General features: G+C 39.7%; 1 protein-coding gene across 6 annotated transcripts in view; it reads left to right on the plus strand.

Moving 5' to 3' along the window:
* The window catches only part of RALGAPA2 (Ral GTPase activating protein catalytic subunit alpha 2), a 382,487-nt gene that overhangs the window by 174,790 nt on the left and 192,163 nt on the right, over positions 1-15,534 (plus strand). For all 6 annotated transcript variants that reach the window (XM_053574245.1, XM_053574242.1, XM_053574243.1 and 3 more), the window contains 3 exons: positions 9,071-9,264; positions 10,081-10,179; positions 10,410-10,565. In XM_053574245.1, coding sequence (XP_053430220.1) covers positions 9,071-9,264; positions 10,081-10,179; positions 10,410-10,565 — 449 coding nt within the window. The remainder of the gene's footprint in view (positions 1-9,070; positions 9,265-10,080; positions 10,180-10,409; positions 10,566-15,534) is intronic.

Consider the following 15,534-nt stretch of genomic DNA (forward strand, 5'->3'; position numbering starts at 1 on the left):
TTTTGGCATTTTTTAAATCAGCCTTTGATCTATTTTGAGATCATGAAGAAAAACACCAGCGGCATTACTGTGGCCTGGGTAGCTCGCCTTCTGAGATCGTTCCAGTGACCCTTGGATGTTCGCAAAAAGCAGACAAGAAGGCGGGGGGTGGTCAGGCCATGGTGGTGGGCAGCAGGACTCCACCTTGCTGCTGATTTTCTGGCCCTGGAATTAAGATGTTTCAATGAAACCTTCAAGTTTGTATCTTTAGTTTTCAAATCAGAATGGAAATTCATTTTCCAAGACGGGGGCTATGTTTCCTCAGCAGTCTACCAAGCTTGCATAAAATTGCAGACACAAGAAACAGCCATTTGGTCCTAAGTGCCTATTTTGTCAATTATCAAGACATATTTCATGACTAAAATGCTCTTCATATTTTCAAGTTCCAAACTTCATATTTCTCTTTAAAAATCATGTATATGTTTAGAGAAATATGATACAATCTTTTTAAGAGTTCCCACTTCAATAAAGTAGTTTTAAACAGCTGTTAGCATTTAGTAATAACAAAAAGATAGTAGGCTAGCATGCTAGCTTGATAATGAAAAAGAAAATATTTGGTATTTTTAGGGTGAACATGAAATTTTCTGAAATCTTACAAATCCCTATTTTTTTTGCAGTTTTTGGCTGGGGCTGGGTTTGAACCCGCCACCTCTTTCATATGGGGCTGGCGCCCCACTCCCCTGAGCCACAGGCGCCACCCACAAATCCCTATTTTTAATTAAGTGCTCCTTCACTGAGGAACCATCCACATGTAAACTGTCAGCATCTGTTCTGTTACTTATGTCACCAGCAGAATAATTTTGGGCAAAAATATTCAGTTCATTAATATTTTTTTCCACAATAATATTGAGGAAACTCATACAGGCATTTCAGAAACCTCTACAGGTTAGCATATTTTGATAATATAGTGGAGGATATCAGCGCTTTTCAATGCCAGCAATGAAATTTTTTCCTTTGAGGCATGTATTTTTCTGAGTGCAAAGCAGTATTGAAAGGAATTTTCTGTGTGGACTCCCTTCCTACCTGATGATGTGTTGTCTGGGAGGTGGGGGAGGTGCGGGTGGTGATGCACCTGCCTGCCGTTACCTGCGGGGGAGGTGTGGGTGGGGACGCACTGGCCTGCAGTTACCTGCAGGGGGACCCAAAGCTCCAGTGTGATTGGAGTGCTGGGGGCTGTCTCTGCTTGGGATGGCTACACCTTGACGGTGGGGGTTGAGAGTAGGAGGAAGCTGTAAATTATTTAAACTCTTACTTTGTTTCACTCTCGAGACTTTTTTAGAGACAGAGTCTCACTTTGTTGCCCTTGGTAGAGTACCGTGGTGTCACAGCTCACAGCAACCTCAAACTCCTGGGCTCAAGCAATTCTGTTGCCTCAGCCTCCTGAGTAGCTGGGACGGTAGGCACCCACCACAACACCCAGTTATTTTTTTTAGAGTCAGAGTCTCGCTATTGCTCAGGTTGGTTTTGAACCCGTGAGCTCAGGCATTCCAACCGTCTCCGTGGCCCAGAATGTTAGGATTATGGGCGTGAACCACTGCGCCCGGCCTGACCCTCAAGAGACTTAAGACCCCTTGGCATACTTTATGAGAAACCATGTTCCATTACTTGTTCACATGGGGCATATGTTGATTCATAACATTCACTAATGCTTCAGCACGCCTTCTCAGACTAACGGGCGCGAGAAGGGCTTACGCAGGGCACGCGTCTCCCTTCTGAGGTTTTACATAAGTCAGGGAACCCAGAGGCCCATAATTAGTGGTTTTTCCCTCCTTCTGGGTATAGAGCGTAGGAATTACAGTTTGGGTTCTGTTTGCACGTTTTAGCATCTCTCCTCAATCCAGCGCCTGGAACATCTGTGGGAACTACAGACGTGCTTTCCTCTAGGCCAGTGGTTCTCAGCCTTCCTAATGCTGTGACCCTTTAATACAGTTCCTCATGTTGTGGTGACCTCCAACCATAAAATTATTTTTGTTGCTACTTTATAACTGTAATTGTGCTACTGTTATAAATCGTAATGTAAATATCTGATATGCAGGATGGTCTTGGGCGACCTCTGTGAGAGGGTTATTCCACCCCCAAAGGGGTCGCGACCCACAGGTTGAGAATCGCTGCTCTGAGAAGGAACAGTGCCTATGTGTTTGGGAACCCTTTCCTTGACATGGTGCCCTCACTAGTAAACCCTTTGTTTCAGCGTTTTGAGATCTTTCCATCACTGATGTGATGAGCTGTTGGAGCCGAGTTTGGACCTGCCCTGGCCCCTTTTTGGACTCATTTCTTTTTGCCTCTGGTTGCCCTTATTGTTCCTCTACTTGAGTTTTCAGATCTAGAGATTGTGCTTCAGTTTCTTAAAAACATGAATAACATACATACTCAAGATAATTCCATATGAATTACTTATATAGAATGGGGACTAGAACATTGGGAATAATTATATTAGTAACATACTGTGCTCTATTCAAAAAATTAGGAAACCTCAGAAAAACATATTGAAGTTATTTTTTTTAATTTCACATTAATATAAGGGTACAGATAATTAGGTTACATTGTTTGCATTTTTAAGGTAAAATTCAAGTTCAGGTTGAGCCTGTCTCTCAGGGAGTGAGTTACATACCCTTACATGTGCCCATTAGGAAAGAACTTACTGGCCTCCTTCCCACTACCTCTTGTTTCCTACCCCCTCTCACCACTTGAATTTAATTTCATGGGTATGCAGTTGTTTATCTGTTGGTTTCATGTTAGTATTGCATATGTTGGATACTTGCTTTTCCCTTCTTGTGATGCTTCACTGAGAATATTCTTCAACTCCATCCAAGTAAATACAAAAGGTATAAAGTCTCCCATCTTTTTTATGGCTGAATAGTATTTTGTGGTATACATATATCACCGTTTATTAATCCCTTTATGAATATACCACAGTTTATTAATCGCTTCTTGAATGGCAAGAAAAGGTGATCAAGAGTATCCATATAGGATCAGAAGAGATCAAACTTTCACTCTTTGCAGATGACATGATCGTATATCTGGAAAACACCAGGGATTCTACTACAAAACTCTTAGAAGTGATCAAGGAATACAGCAACGTCTCAGGTTACAAAATCAACCTCCATAAATCGGTCGCCTTTATACATACCAACAATAGTCAAGCTGAAAAAACAGTCAAGGACTCTATTCCGTTCATAGTAGTGCCAAAGAAGATGAAATATTTGGTAGTTTACCTAACAAAGGACGTGAAAGATCTCTATAATGAGAACTATGAAACTCTGAGAAAAGAAATAGCTGAAAATGTTAACAAATGGAAAAACATACCATGCTCATGGTTGGGAAGAATCAACATTATTATAATGTCCATATTACCCAAAGCAATATACAATTTTAATTCAATCCCTATTAAAGCTCCACTGTCGTACTTTAAAGATCTCGAAAAAATAATACTTCGTTTTATATGAAATCAGAATAAAACCTCGAATAGCCAAGACACTACTCAGAAATAAAAACAAAGCAGGAGGCATCACACTACCAGACTTGAGACTGTACTATAAATTGATAGTGATCTAAACAGCATGGTACTGGCACAATAACAGAGAGGTAGATGTATGGAACAGAATAGAGAACCAAGAGATGAACCCAGCTACTTACTGTTATTTGATCTTTGACAAGCCAATTTAAAACATTCAATGGGGAAAAGATTCCTTATTTAACAAATGGTGGTGGGTGAACTGGCTGGCAACCTGTAGAAGACTGAAACTGGACCCACACCTTTCACCATTAACTAAGATAGACTCTCACTGGATAAAAGATTTAAACTTAAGACATGAAACTGTAAAAATACTAGAAGAAAGTGCAGGGAAAACACTTAAAATCGGCCTGGGTGAGTATTTTATGAGGAGGACCCCCCCAGGCAATTCAAGCAACACCAAAAATACATTACTGGGTCCTGATCAAACTAAATAGCTTCTGCACAGCCAAGAACACAGTAAGTAAAGCAAGCAGACAGCCCTCAGAATGGGAGAAGATACTTGCAGGTTATGTCTCTGACAAAGGTTTAATAACCAGAATCCACAGAGAGCTCAAACGTAATTAGCAAGAAAAGAACAAGTGATCCCATCTCAGGGTGGACAAGGGACTTGAAGAGAAACTTCTCTGAAGAAGACAGGTGCACAGGCTACAGACATACGAAAAAATGCTCATCATCCTTAATCATCAGAGAAATGCAGATCAAAACCACTTTGAGATATCATCTAACTCCAGTAATATTAGCCCACATCACAAAATCGCCAAAACAGAGATGTTGGCCTGTATGTTGAGAAAAGGGAACCCTTCTACACTGCTGGTGGGAATGCAAACTAATATGTTCCTTTTGGAAAGAAATTCGGAGAACACTTAGCGATCTAAAAATAGACTTGCCATTCATTTTTTTATTTTTATTTATTTATTTTTTTTGTAGAGACAGAGTCTCACTGTACCACCCTCGGTTAGAGTGCCGTGGTGTCACACGGCTCACAGCAACCTCTTAACTCTTGGGCTTACGCGATTCTCTTGCCTCCTGAGTAGCTGGGACTACAGGCGCCCGCCACAGTGCCCGGCTATTTTCTTTGTTGCAGTTTGGCCAGGGCTGGGTTTGAACCTGCCACCCTCGGCATATGGGGCCAACGCCCTACTCACTGAGCCACAGGTGCCGCCCAGACTTGCCATTCAATCCTACAATTCCTCTGCTAGGTATATATCCAGAAGACCAAAAATCACATTATAACAAAGATATTTGAACCAGAATGTTTATTGCAGCCCAATTCATAATTGCTAAGTCGTGGAAGAAGCCCAAGTGCCCATCGACCCACGAATGGATCAATAAATTGTGGTATATGTACACCATGGAATATTATGCAGCCTTAAAGAAAGATGGAGACTTTACCTCTTTCATGTTTACGTGGATGGAGCTGGAACATCTTCTTCTTAGCAGAGTATCTCAAGAATGGAAGAAAAAGTATCCAGTGCACTCAGCCCTACTGTGAAACTAATTTATAACTCTCATATGAAAGCTATAACCCAATTATAGCCCAAGAAGAAGGGAAAAGGGGAGAGGGAGGGGAAGGGAAGGGGGACGATGGGTGGAGGGAGGGCAATTGGTGGGACCACACCTATAGTGCATCTTATAAGGGTACATGTTGAATTTACTAAATGTAGAATATAAATGTCTTAACACAGTAACTAAGAAAATGCAGTGAGGGCTATGTTAACCAGTTTGATGAAAATATTTCAAATTGTATATAAAACCAGCACATTGTACCCCATGATTGCATTAATGTACACAGGTATGGTTTAATTAAAAAAAAAAAATCCCCCTTGGCAATTGAAGCAACAACAAAAATAAATGAAGCAGTCAAATTTTTTTTTTTTTTTTTGAGACAGAGTCTCACTGTGTTGTCCTCAGTAGAGTGCTGTGGCATCACAGCTCAGAGCAACCTCAAACTGTTGAGCTTGATTGATTCTTTTGCCTCAGCCTCCCAAGTAGCTGGGACTGCAGGCGCCCAGCACAACACCTGGCTATTTTGTTGTTGTTGTCGTTGTTTAGCAGGCCTTGGCTGGGTTCAAACCTGCCAGCCGTGGTTTATGTGGCTGGCGCCCTAACCACTGAGCTATGGGCACCGAGCCTAAAGAAGTCAATTTTAAAAAGGGAACTAATAAAGCTGAGAGCATGCATGCATACATTAGAAAGGAAACAATAGAGGAGATAGCCAAAAACCATTTTTTTTTAATTAATAAAAATAAACAGGCAAGATTGATCAAGGAAGCAATGTTGGGGGCATAAAAAGGAACAATTACAAAAACAAAAATACTTAGAAATTTTTAAAAGAATATACTGTGCTCATATTTATAAAAATAAAGGATCATTTCTAGTTCTACTGAACCTTCAAATAAAAGAGAAACTTTATCTTTTTCATCCCATTCCACAGAAAGAGAAAGAAGGCTCTCTTACCTTCATCTACTGTGTGTTGCTTTGATAACAAAACCAGACAACATCTGTATGAAGAAAATAAAATTAGAGGTCATCTAACTTGTAAGCATACAAGCCAAAAATCCTACATAAAGCATTAGCAAGTGAAAGCCAAGAACATTAGAAAAATAACATACATCAGGGCTAAGAGAATTGAGTTCCATGAGGGCAAGTGCAAAAACACGAATGTCCTGTGAGAACAATGCAAGACGGATGAAAGTGATAACCAAAGGGAGGCAGCTATTTGTTATGTGATATCCTGGATGGGATCTTGGAACAGAAGAAAACTAAGAAAATCTCAATAAAGTGTGGACTGACTGTATAATTGTTAGTATCAGTTAATTGTACAAAATATTCCATAGGAATGTAAGATGTTAATAATGGGGGAATCTAGGGATGGTGTCTATGGGAACTCTATATTTTAGCAATTTTTTATAAATCCCAAAACAGTTTTGAAAAGTAAAGTTTATTTTTAAAAACGTAATTCAGGGGAAAATTGTCAAGTAGGAAGTAAATGCATTAGAGCCAGACATAAAAATTCTAAAATAAGAAAATAAAATAAGAGGCTTTTAAAAATAAACTAAAGAAACGAGTGACAGAGGCATTAAAATAAATCCTGTTAATGCATACCCCGTTGAAGATAGTTGAGTGAACAGAGACAAATGGCCCTGCTTATTCTCCAAACCCCACCTCAGCCACATGGAAAGGATTGACGTTAAATGAGACATAAATCCACAGGACAAAGACCGCAGGAGAAGGTCAGCAGCAACCCACTTTGTGAAGCCGCAAAACAGGTGGCGCATGACAAAGGAAATGATGGACCTGAGGACATTGAGCTCTTTGTCCACAGGAGGGAAAGTGAAGAAACAGCCTGCTTACAAGTATTGTAGGTTCTCTACAAGGGTTGGAAAACTGCCCCATGTGAAGGAGCTGGAGGAGTAAGAGATAATGGTGGGCTAGAAACAGAAAGACTGTGAGACTGTGGACAGACTAGTGAGAGCTCTGCTGCCCCCAGGCTGCTGCTGTTTTGCTGTGAAAAAAGTAAATTAGTGGGGGCAGCACCTGTGGCTCAAAGGAGTAGGGCGCCGGCCCCATGTGCCTCAGGTGACGGGTTCAAACCCAGCCCTGGCCATAAACTGCAAAAAAAAAAAAGCGAATTAGGGGGTTTCTTGGTTGGAGTCACCAACACATTGCTGAGTGCAGAGAAGCCGTCTAAAAAACGAAGGGATTAAATGAGCATTTAAGTCTGTATGAGATGGAGAAGGGAGGAGAGTAGACAGAGAAGAACCCTTGGGTCCTTCCGTATTTGCAAGTCTGAGATCAAGAGGAACCAGCAAAAGGGGAAAACCAGGTGAGTGTCATACCTGGGTTTCAAATGAATGAAACATTTCAAAAAGGAGTCGTGCTTCTGAGGACTGAACATGACATGGAGGTCCCTGGCGGCCTTTTCAAGCACAGTGCAGGTGGGAAGGACGGGGTAGAACACCGAGGGTGCCAAAGCTCTGACACGGAAGCGCAGAGTGGAACTTTGTGCAGAAGCTCCAGTTTGGAGATATGGAACCAGAATTAAAATTGTGAGCTTCTGGAGGTCAGAGGTGTATGCCTGGTTTTGGAAGCTTGTAGAGGCAGAATTGTGAAAAAAAGAGCATAAGGGAGAAATCTTCAATGATACGAGAAAGTCAAAAGGATGAAGAGCGGGAAAGTACAATGGGCAGTTAAAATGTTTGTCACTGCTCATTACATACAGTCTATGAAGTGTATTTTCTTTAAGTTATGTTCATGTGTTTTTGGCTGCCTTCCTGTTTTCTCTAAAAGTCAGAAGGCACGTGATTTTAGAAAGCTGAAGATTGAATCAACCCAAACTTCCCCGATCTTTAGCCATCCTGCAGCATTGGCATCCAAAGAACAAAATTCCATAATTCAACTTCTTTGTTTCCAAGTCTGTTACTTTGTATTTCATAATTAAATATATATTACAAAGACATGCTTGTGCCTGGAATTTGCGACCACACTGCCATCTCTGACTTTTGCCCTGACCCTTCTCCCTGACTGGCTATCCCCGACAGCTGCACAGCCGGTGTGCTCTCCAGTCTGGGTCACATGTCGCGGCACACTTAGCGTCTTCAGTCATTAGAGAAACACACACGAAAACCTCAGTGAGACACCACTTCACACCTGTCGGAATGGTTAGAATTTTAAAGACTGAGGGTACCAAGTGCTGGTGTGGGTGTGAGACAAGTGTGTCTCTTGTACTTTGTTGGTAGGAGTGCAGACTGGAGCCAAAACCAGTTTAAATGTCCTTCAACTACCAAGTGGATAAACTCTAATATATCTGTAAAATGGAATATTGATGAGCAGTAGGAAGGCCAGACTACTGTTGTACACAGCCATGTATCTCGCTAAGTCACAGAGACCTGACAAAAGGCTGTGTACCGTAGGACTCCATGTAAATAACATTCTGGAAAAGGCAAAACTATATGAACAGGAAACTGAGCGGTGGTTGTGACGGCTGAGTAGAGGGAGGCGACCCTTTAAAAGGGGACATGTTTTGGACTGACAGGATTCTTCCCTATCTCAGTTATGGGGTGGTTTATGTCACCATTACATAAATACATACCTTCCTTAAAACCTAAAAGGGATGAAACCTACAAGGGAGGAGCAGCTCTTGTGTGCAGACTTTGCCCTTGTAAACTGTCCTTAACAATGACAGTCACCTCCATGGTTTCCCGCCTGTCCTACTTCAGGGTCCCCATCTTTCCCTCCCCTGATTTCTGAAGTCCTTCACAGGATCTCTGGGAATTGTTATGCCCTCTCTAGCTTGTTGCCATTTTAGTTTGAAGAATCAAAATCATTTGACTTTTCTTCATTGATCCTGCTTTTCTATCCTTTTAAATTTTCAACATTTTTCACATTCTTACCTTATTTTACTCTGAATGCATAAAAATTTAAGTATAGGTAATTTGCATTAGAGGGGAAAAAAAGCTGTGATGATGAACTCAGGATTATGTTCACAGGGCTAAAACACGTTTCTCTCCGCAGACAGCAGTGAATGCCTGGCAGATGACTGCAGCATAATCTCTGGAGGGAGCCTGGCTGGCTGGTACCCAGACTCCGCTGCCGTGCTATGGCGCAGAGTCCTGGGAATCCTGGGAGACGTGAATAATATCCAGTCACCCAAGATCCATGCCAAAGTTTTTGGTTATCTCTATGAACTCTGGTACAAACTAGCAAAGGTATGTCCTGCTGTTACTTTTTATTCTAATGCTAGAAAATTGGTTCCTCATTTAATGTAAGAACTGTGTTTTAATTACCTGCTGAACATATTCTAGAACACAAATTTGACATTTAAACATAGTACACTTAATTATCAAAGAATAAATCATGGTGCATATAATTCGAATATTTTATAAATGCACAAAGTTATATGGTGCAAAAGTAGAAAATTACTATAGATACTAAAACATGATAAAATTAAAAAATGATAAAAATAGGATAATAAATAGTTTGTTTTTCTCTTTTAAAACTGATGCTGGTTGTATTGTACAAAATTTGAAAAATGTAGGGAAAAAAGCAAAGAAGAAAATTAACATCACCACCCATAGAAATAACCAATATGAATATATAGTCTTATTTCTCTGGAATAAGATTTTTACTGAAGTAGAATCTTAGAGTACATACAATTTTCATTTTAGTTTTTGTTTTGGTTCTAACATACATTTTTACTGTGTTAAATGTTTTTTCAAAACATTATTCACGTTTGTATGGTATAACATACTAAATAATTCCTTATCATCTGGAGTTGAGGACCTTTCCGTGCATTATCATTGAAGGACAAATGATGCCCTTGTTTTGTATTTAAATCTAAAACTACATACAGTAAACCGGACACACAGTTCAAAAAGACAATAGATCTTACAATAAAGGAAAAACTATAGGTTTTCACTCAACTTATTTGAATTTAATTAGAAGCAGGTATTTGTGGAAGACAATGTTGAAATACTGTTTGGATAAGTGTTATCTTCCCTAAAATTCTCCTCTTTGTGAACTAGATACGGGACAATCTTGCAATAAGTCTGGATAACCAGTCTTCCCCGTCTCCTCCACTCTTGGTCCCACCACTCAGAATGTTTGCATCATGGCTATTTAAGGCAAGTGAATATGTGTTTACTTCTTTATTGCAATTTCCTCTTCCTTTCTGAAATTGAGTTAAAAAAACGTAATTGCTCAAGACCAAACGTTTTGAAGACAGACTGCGTCTTACTAAAGCTACTACATTCCACATCTCTGTAAACAACTCTTAACGGAAAACTGAGACATGAAATGTTAAAATGCTCTGCATCTGGACTTGATTTAATCTGAAACATCATCTCCTTGGCAGGCAACAACATTGCCAAATGAGTATAAGGAAGGCAAGCTGCAAGCCTACAGGCTGATCTGTGCCATGATGACCAGACGCCAGGACGTTCTGCCAAACTCAGATTTCCTGGTGCATTTTTACCTTGTGATGCACTTGGGATTAACCAGCGAGGATCAGGTATTCTGTGACTAATTGATCATAATTTCCCATTAATTGGAAACTTCATATCACTCTTTAAAGGTTTCAAGTTTATAAAAATATATCAGAAATGTTGCATTTCTCAGCAGTCAACTGTTTTATACACAGCAACCACAGTGGTCTTCCAGAAATGTAAATAGGTCTTATATCTTGGCCTCTTCTCTCCACTGATTTCGCCTTGTGCTGAATAAATTTGAATTTTATTCTGTAGCCCCTATGATCTGACCTCTCTCAGCCTGTGCTGTCAACCTCAGGATACAATTTCAACTATTTTTGTTTGGGTTCTGCATTTGATACTGTTTGAAGAGGGTGATTCTTTAAAAAATGTTTTAGAGCCGGGCGCAGTGGCTCACGCCTGTAATCCCAGCACTGTGGGAGGCTGAGGAGGGAGAATCGCTTGAGCTCAGGAGTTCGAGACTCGCCTGAGCGACAGTGAGACCCCGACTCGTGAAAAAAATGGAAAAACCCAGCCGGTGCTGCGGCGAGCGCCTGTAATCCCAGCGGCTTCCGGAGGCTGAGGCAGCGGGGTACCCGCAGCCCGAGTCTGAAGTTGTGGTGAGCTACCACGCCCACTGCACTCTGCTCAGGGGCATAGGGTGGGACCCTGTCTCAACAAAAAAAAAAAAAAAAAATGTTTTAGAACTCTATTTTAGTAGTTAGGATGTTTTTGCGAAAGACTTTACCCAGCAGTTAGTTATTGATATCTACTTCATAGAGATTGTTCTGGATTCCATCTGGAAGATGGATTTAAAAATGTGGCCGTGGCATTAGGAGGAGATGGGGCTTGAAGATAGGGAATAATTAGAAAGTGGTTAAACTAATACAGATTTAACACAAGATGAGAACTAAGATGGTAGCATTGGAGATGGGAAGAAAGGAATAGGAAAGATCCAAGAAATTTTAAGGCATTTCATCACGAGATTTTCTTATCAATTGGAAATATGAGGAGCGTTTCAAAATTTACCCTTAAAATTGTAAATACTAATCAATGAACTTGGATCGTTTGTTAGCTCCCGTGCAGCAGTCCTTTCTGTGATTCTTCTATTCTTTGTAGGTATGATGAGGACGCAGACCTTTTGATACCCCTAAGATACACATAGGAGATCATTTTTCTGGTTAGTTTTTTTTTTTTTTTTTAATTGCTTCACAGTGCACTTGCACCTTTCAACCGTTGGGCTCTATTTAACGATTTTGTAATAGATTCCCTGATACTTGGAGCTTTAATCGTTGAGCTTTGATCTGAGGTAGTAACCATACTGTCCTAGTAAGCTGTCCTTGTCACATGTGCTCTGATTTAGCAGCATGTAGAAGAGGTAGCGTGTAGACACTTACTAAGTGTGCCTGTGCAACAGTAGCAACACGAGGTAGCATTGTTCCTGTACTCTGCTCAAATATTTTACAGCCATCACTGCAAGTGGCAGCACCTTTTACAGAATGATGCAACTTAGGGCATATGGAACGTTAAGGGGTTATAACACAGGAAAGACGATTAGCTCTCCCAGATCACAATGAACCCCTCAGTTACAGAACCTAGAGAGGAGGGTTTACCTGACAATCTTTTAAAGTAGTGTTTCCAGGAAAAAAGTTTACTTGGAAGTAATAATTAACTAGAGAATCTTCCTATTTAATAGAAACAAAGTGGAAGTTGGCAACAAATACTTAGCATTCCTCAGAATGAGTTTTCTAGAAAGTCATATCAATAGGTGAAGTTTAGAATCATGTTTTTATTTTAAGGTGTGTTGGTGTGGAAATGAAGTGATAAAGTAAAATATGAATGTATTCTAGCATTTAAGAACCTAAAAAGTATGATTTACAAATCATTTTCCCATTTTAATGTATACCATTTTTTTTAGGTGAAGGCTCAGTTATCTTTTGTAGTTCACCGTAAAATATCTAAATCTTAAAATCTAGTCCAGTGCTAGCAGTGATCTGCACATTCAGACTTCTAAAGCAAAGTGGGGATATCATAAATCCCTATTTAGAACTTAGAGTTTTTATTTATGTTTATAGAGTTGACTATTTTCTTTAACCTAAACAGTTATTGGTATATATTTTAGAAGCCCTGTCTGCCAAATAGAATTACTCTAAGTAGACTTATTCCTTTGCCAGAAGAAAATTACACAGAAGACCTTCTAATGAAAGAAACTCTTCTTATTTAAGTAAGAAATGTCTTCGGTAATTAGTTTAACGTTTGGTCCACATGTCTAATAGGTCATGGTGGTTATTCCATAACTTATATGTACTTTTGAAAAAGCATGTTACATTAATTATAAAAAGAAAAGACAGTTGGGCGGCGCCTGTGGCTCAAGGAGTAGGGTGCCGGTCCCATATGCCGGAGGTGGTGGGTTCAAACCCATCCCCGGCCAAAAAAAAAGAAAAAGAAAAGACAGTTAAATTCAATTTTTTAATTGTCAAACTTTGTCACAGGTACAATCTCAGGGCTTGTTTCTGTTTTACAAGATCTCAAACAGCTGCACTTTGATGTAACCTGCCAAAAATGGTTTGTTTATGCAGAGAGTACCTTATAAAGAACTCTCTGGGTTTTTAAATAAGATAACTAATAGAAAATAATTAGTAACAATTGAACATTTAGTAGTTTTGACTAACAAATAAAATCCAGGGTGCGTTTCCTCCTCCTGCCTCTGGGTGGCACACTTGTCTGCCTGACTCAGCTGTAAACCTGCTGAGAGATTGAAGACCGTTTTGAACATTATCAAGTGTGTGGCAGGGTCATTTTACAAAGCACTTTCCTACATCTAAGAGCATCAAAATTACGTCAGGAATGACCAATAAAGTACTGAATTTAAATAAGCTCTAGGATGCGTTAAAAAAATCGTTTAAGGCATATTGGTGTCTATAGTAATTGAAAACTCCTTTTTTCTTTAAATTAAAAAAAAAAAAACCTTGAGTATTTGTAAAATAGATATCTCACGAATTTCCCTGTGTTTTCAAACAATCATGTACATTTGTGGTTTATCTAATGCACTGGTTCTCAACCTTCCTAATGCTGTGACCCTTTAATACAGTTCCTCATGTTGTGGTGACTCCCAACCCTAAAATTATTTTTGTTGCTACTTCACAACTGTAATTTTGTTTCTGTTATGAATTGTAATGTGAATATCTGATATGCAGGAGACCCCCAAAGGGGTTGCGACCCACAGGTTGAGAACCGCTGATCTAATGTGATAGCAAATTCATTATATAAGCAAGTGGAGTCATTTTTATCCTAAAACATGATGATATATATACCAAACAGCCAGAATTCAAAACATAATGCATTCCAAAACAGCTGTTTTTGTTGTTGTTTTAATCACTTGTAGCTGTCCTAATGACTTAATAATTTAATAGCTAACACAGTGACCGTATCAAATAGTATTTCCCCACAGTATGTACATAGTATGGATTTGTGGTTTATAATTGTGATTGAAAACATGCTTTGAAATAACTCTCTTTTTTCTCTTGGCAATGATTGATTTTTAAAAACAAATTGATACTGTTTTACTGATGTAGAAAATAACTGAGGCATAAACAATTTTAAACTGTAAATTATGAAGAAAATTCTGGGTGACACATAGCGCTGCCTGGCCTACCTGCGAGGGGTCTCCCCGCCATCCTCTTGTGCTTGCTGGGTGCCGTCAGGGGCGTCCATTTCCCCCGCACCCACAGTGCCTCTGTGCTGGGGACTCATGATGGAGTCCCAGAGATTATTCTCTGCACCTCAGCTAGATAAATATCCTGGCCCATTTTATAAATTTTTATAAATAACAAAGGTTGAAAAAAAAAAAAACCCTAGAACTTTTGTCCAACACCACGCATTAAGAAGGCCGTTAGAATTCACATGCGGGCTTGGCTTCCTCCACCAGCTGTGTCCTCACTGATTTCACGCTCATGTATCGGTCAAACCGCCCTTGGTGTTATTGGACCTGGGCTCTGCCTTGGTCACACGCCACTCCAGAATCCCCCTGACTCGAGTGCCCCTGCAGATGCCTTTCTGCGGCTGCCTTCCCAGTTCTCCATCATCTCAGAGGCTCTTTTTCTAAAGCTGTCTCTTGTTGGTCTTAGTTCCTCCTAATGCCTAAGCTGCTTTTCACCTCAGTCTTCCCCCCAAAATTTTGACATAAAAGGAGCCATGATTTGGATTTATTAAAAACAGTTCCTATTATATTCATGGTTATTTAAAACAGATGGAAAGATCACTATGTGTGAAATGGAAAAGGACATTTGAAGAAAGGAATTTTATTTTCATGTTTGTAAGAACATATATCAAAGACTGGAAAGTTTTCTTTACTTGAAATAAGTGAACTATTTCTTAACAATGACTTACAGATTTACTGTCTTAATGTAATTTGTCTGTTGTACATCAAAGTTAAATTCTCTTTTAAATGCAAAGCTTATATTAATGCAAATTATTGTTGTAATTTGCATATAGAAATTTGGGGAAATGTGTATCATTGTCATTTTCATCCATATCCTTGTATTTTGTAACACATAAAAAAAGCTTCTCTCAGGTGGAGTAGTATTTTTCTGCCCTGAGGTAACTAGCTACAAATTTGAACCCTACCAGCACAAAGTTGCCATGTAATAGAATACAGTGTGACAAGAGATAGCTCTTAAGAGCATGGGGCTCAGGTCAATCTGTCTGACTAGAAGACAAAAGGAGAACAGCAACTCCTTGATTAGCTTCATGTTTTTATTTTTCTGATAAGGTGTTGATCTTTTTTCTTTCTTTCTTTCTTTTTTTTTTTTTTTTTTTTTTGAGACAGTCTCAAGCTGTCGCCCTGGGTAAAGTGCCATGGCGTCTCAGCTCACAGCAACCTCAATCTCTTGGGCTTAAGCGATTCTCTTGCCTCAGCCTCCCAAGTAGCTGGGACTACAGGCACCTGCCACAATGCCTGGCTATTTTTTTGGTTGTAGTTGTTATTGTTGTTTGGCAGGCCCGGCCTGGATT

The sequence above is a fragment of the Nycticebus coucang genome, chromosome 21, assembly GCF_027406575.1.
Source record: "Nycticebus coucang isolate mNycCou1 chromosome 21, mNycCou1.pri, whole genome shotgun sequence".
Lineage (NCBI taxonomy): Eukaryota > Metazoa > Chordata > Mammalia > Primates > Lorisidae > Nycticebus > Nycticebus coucang.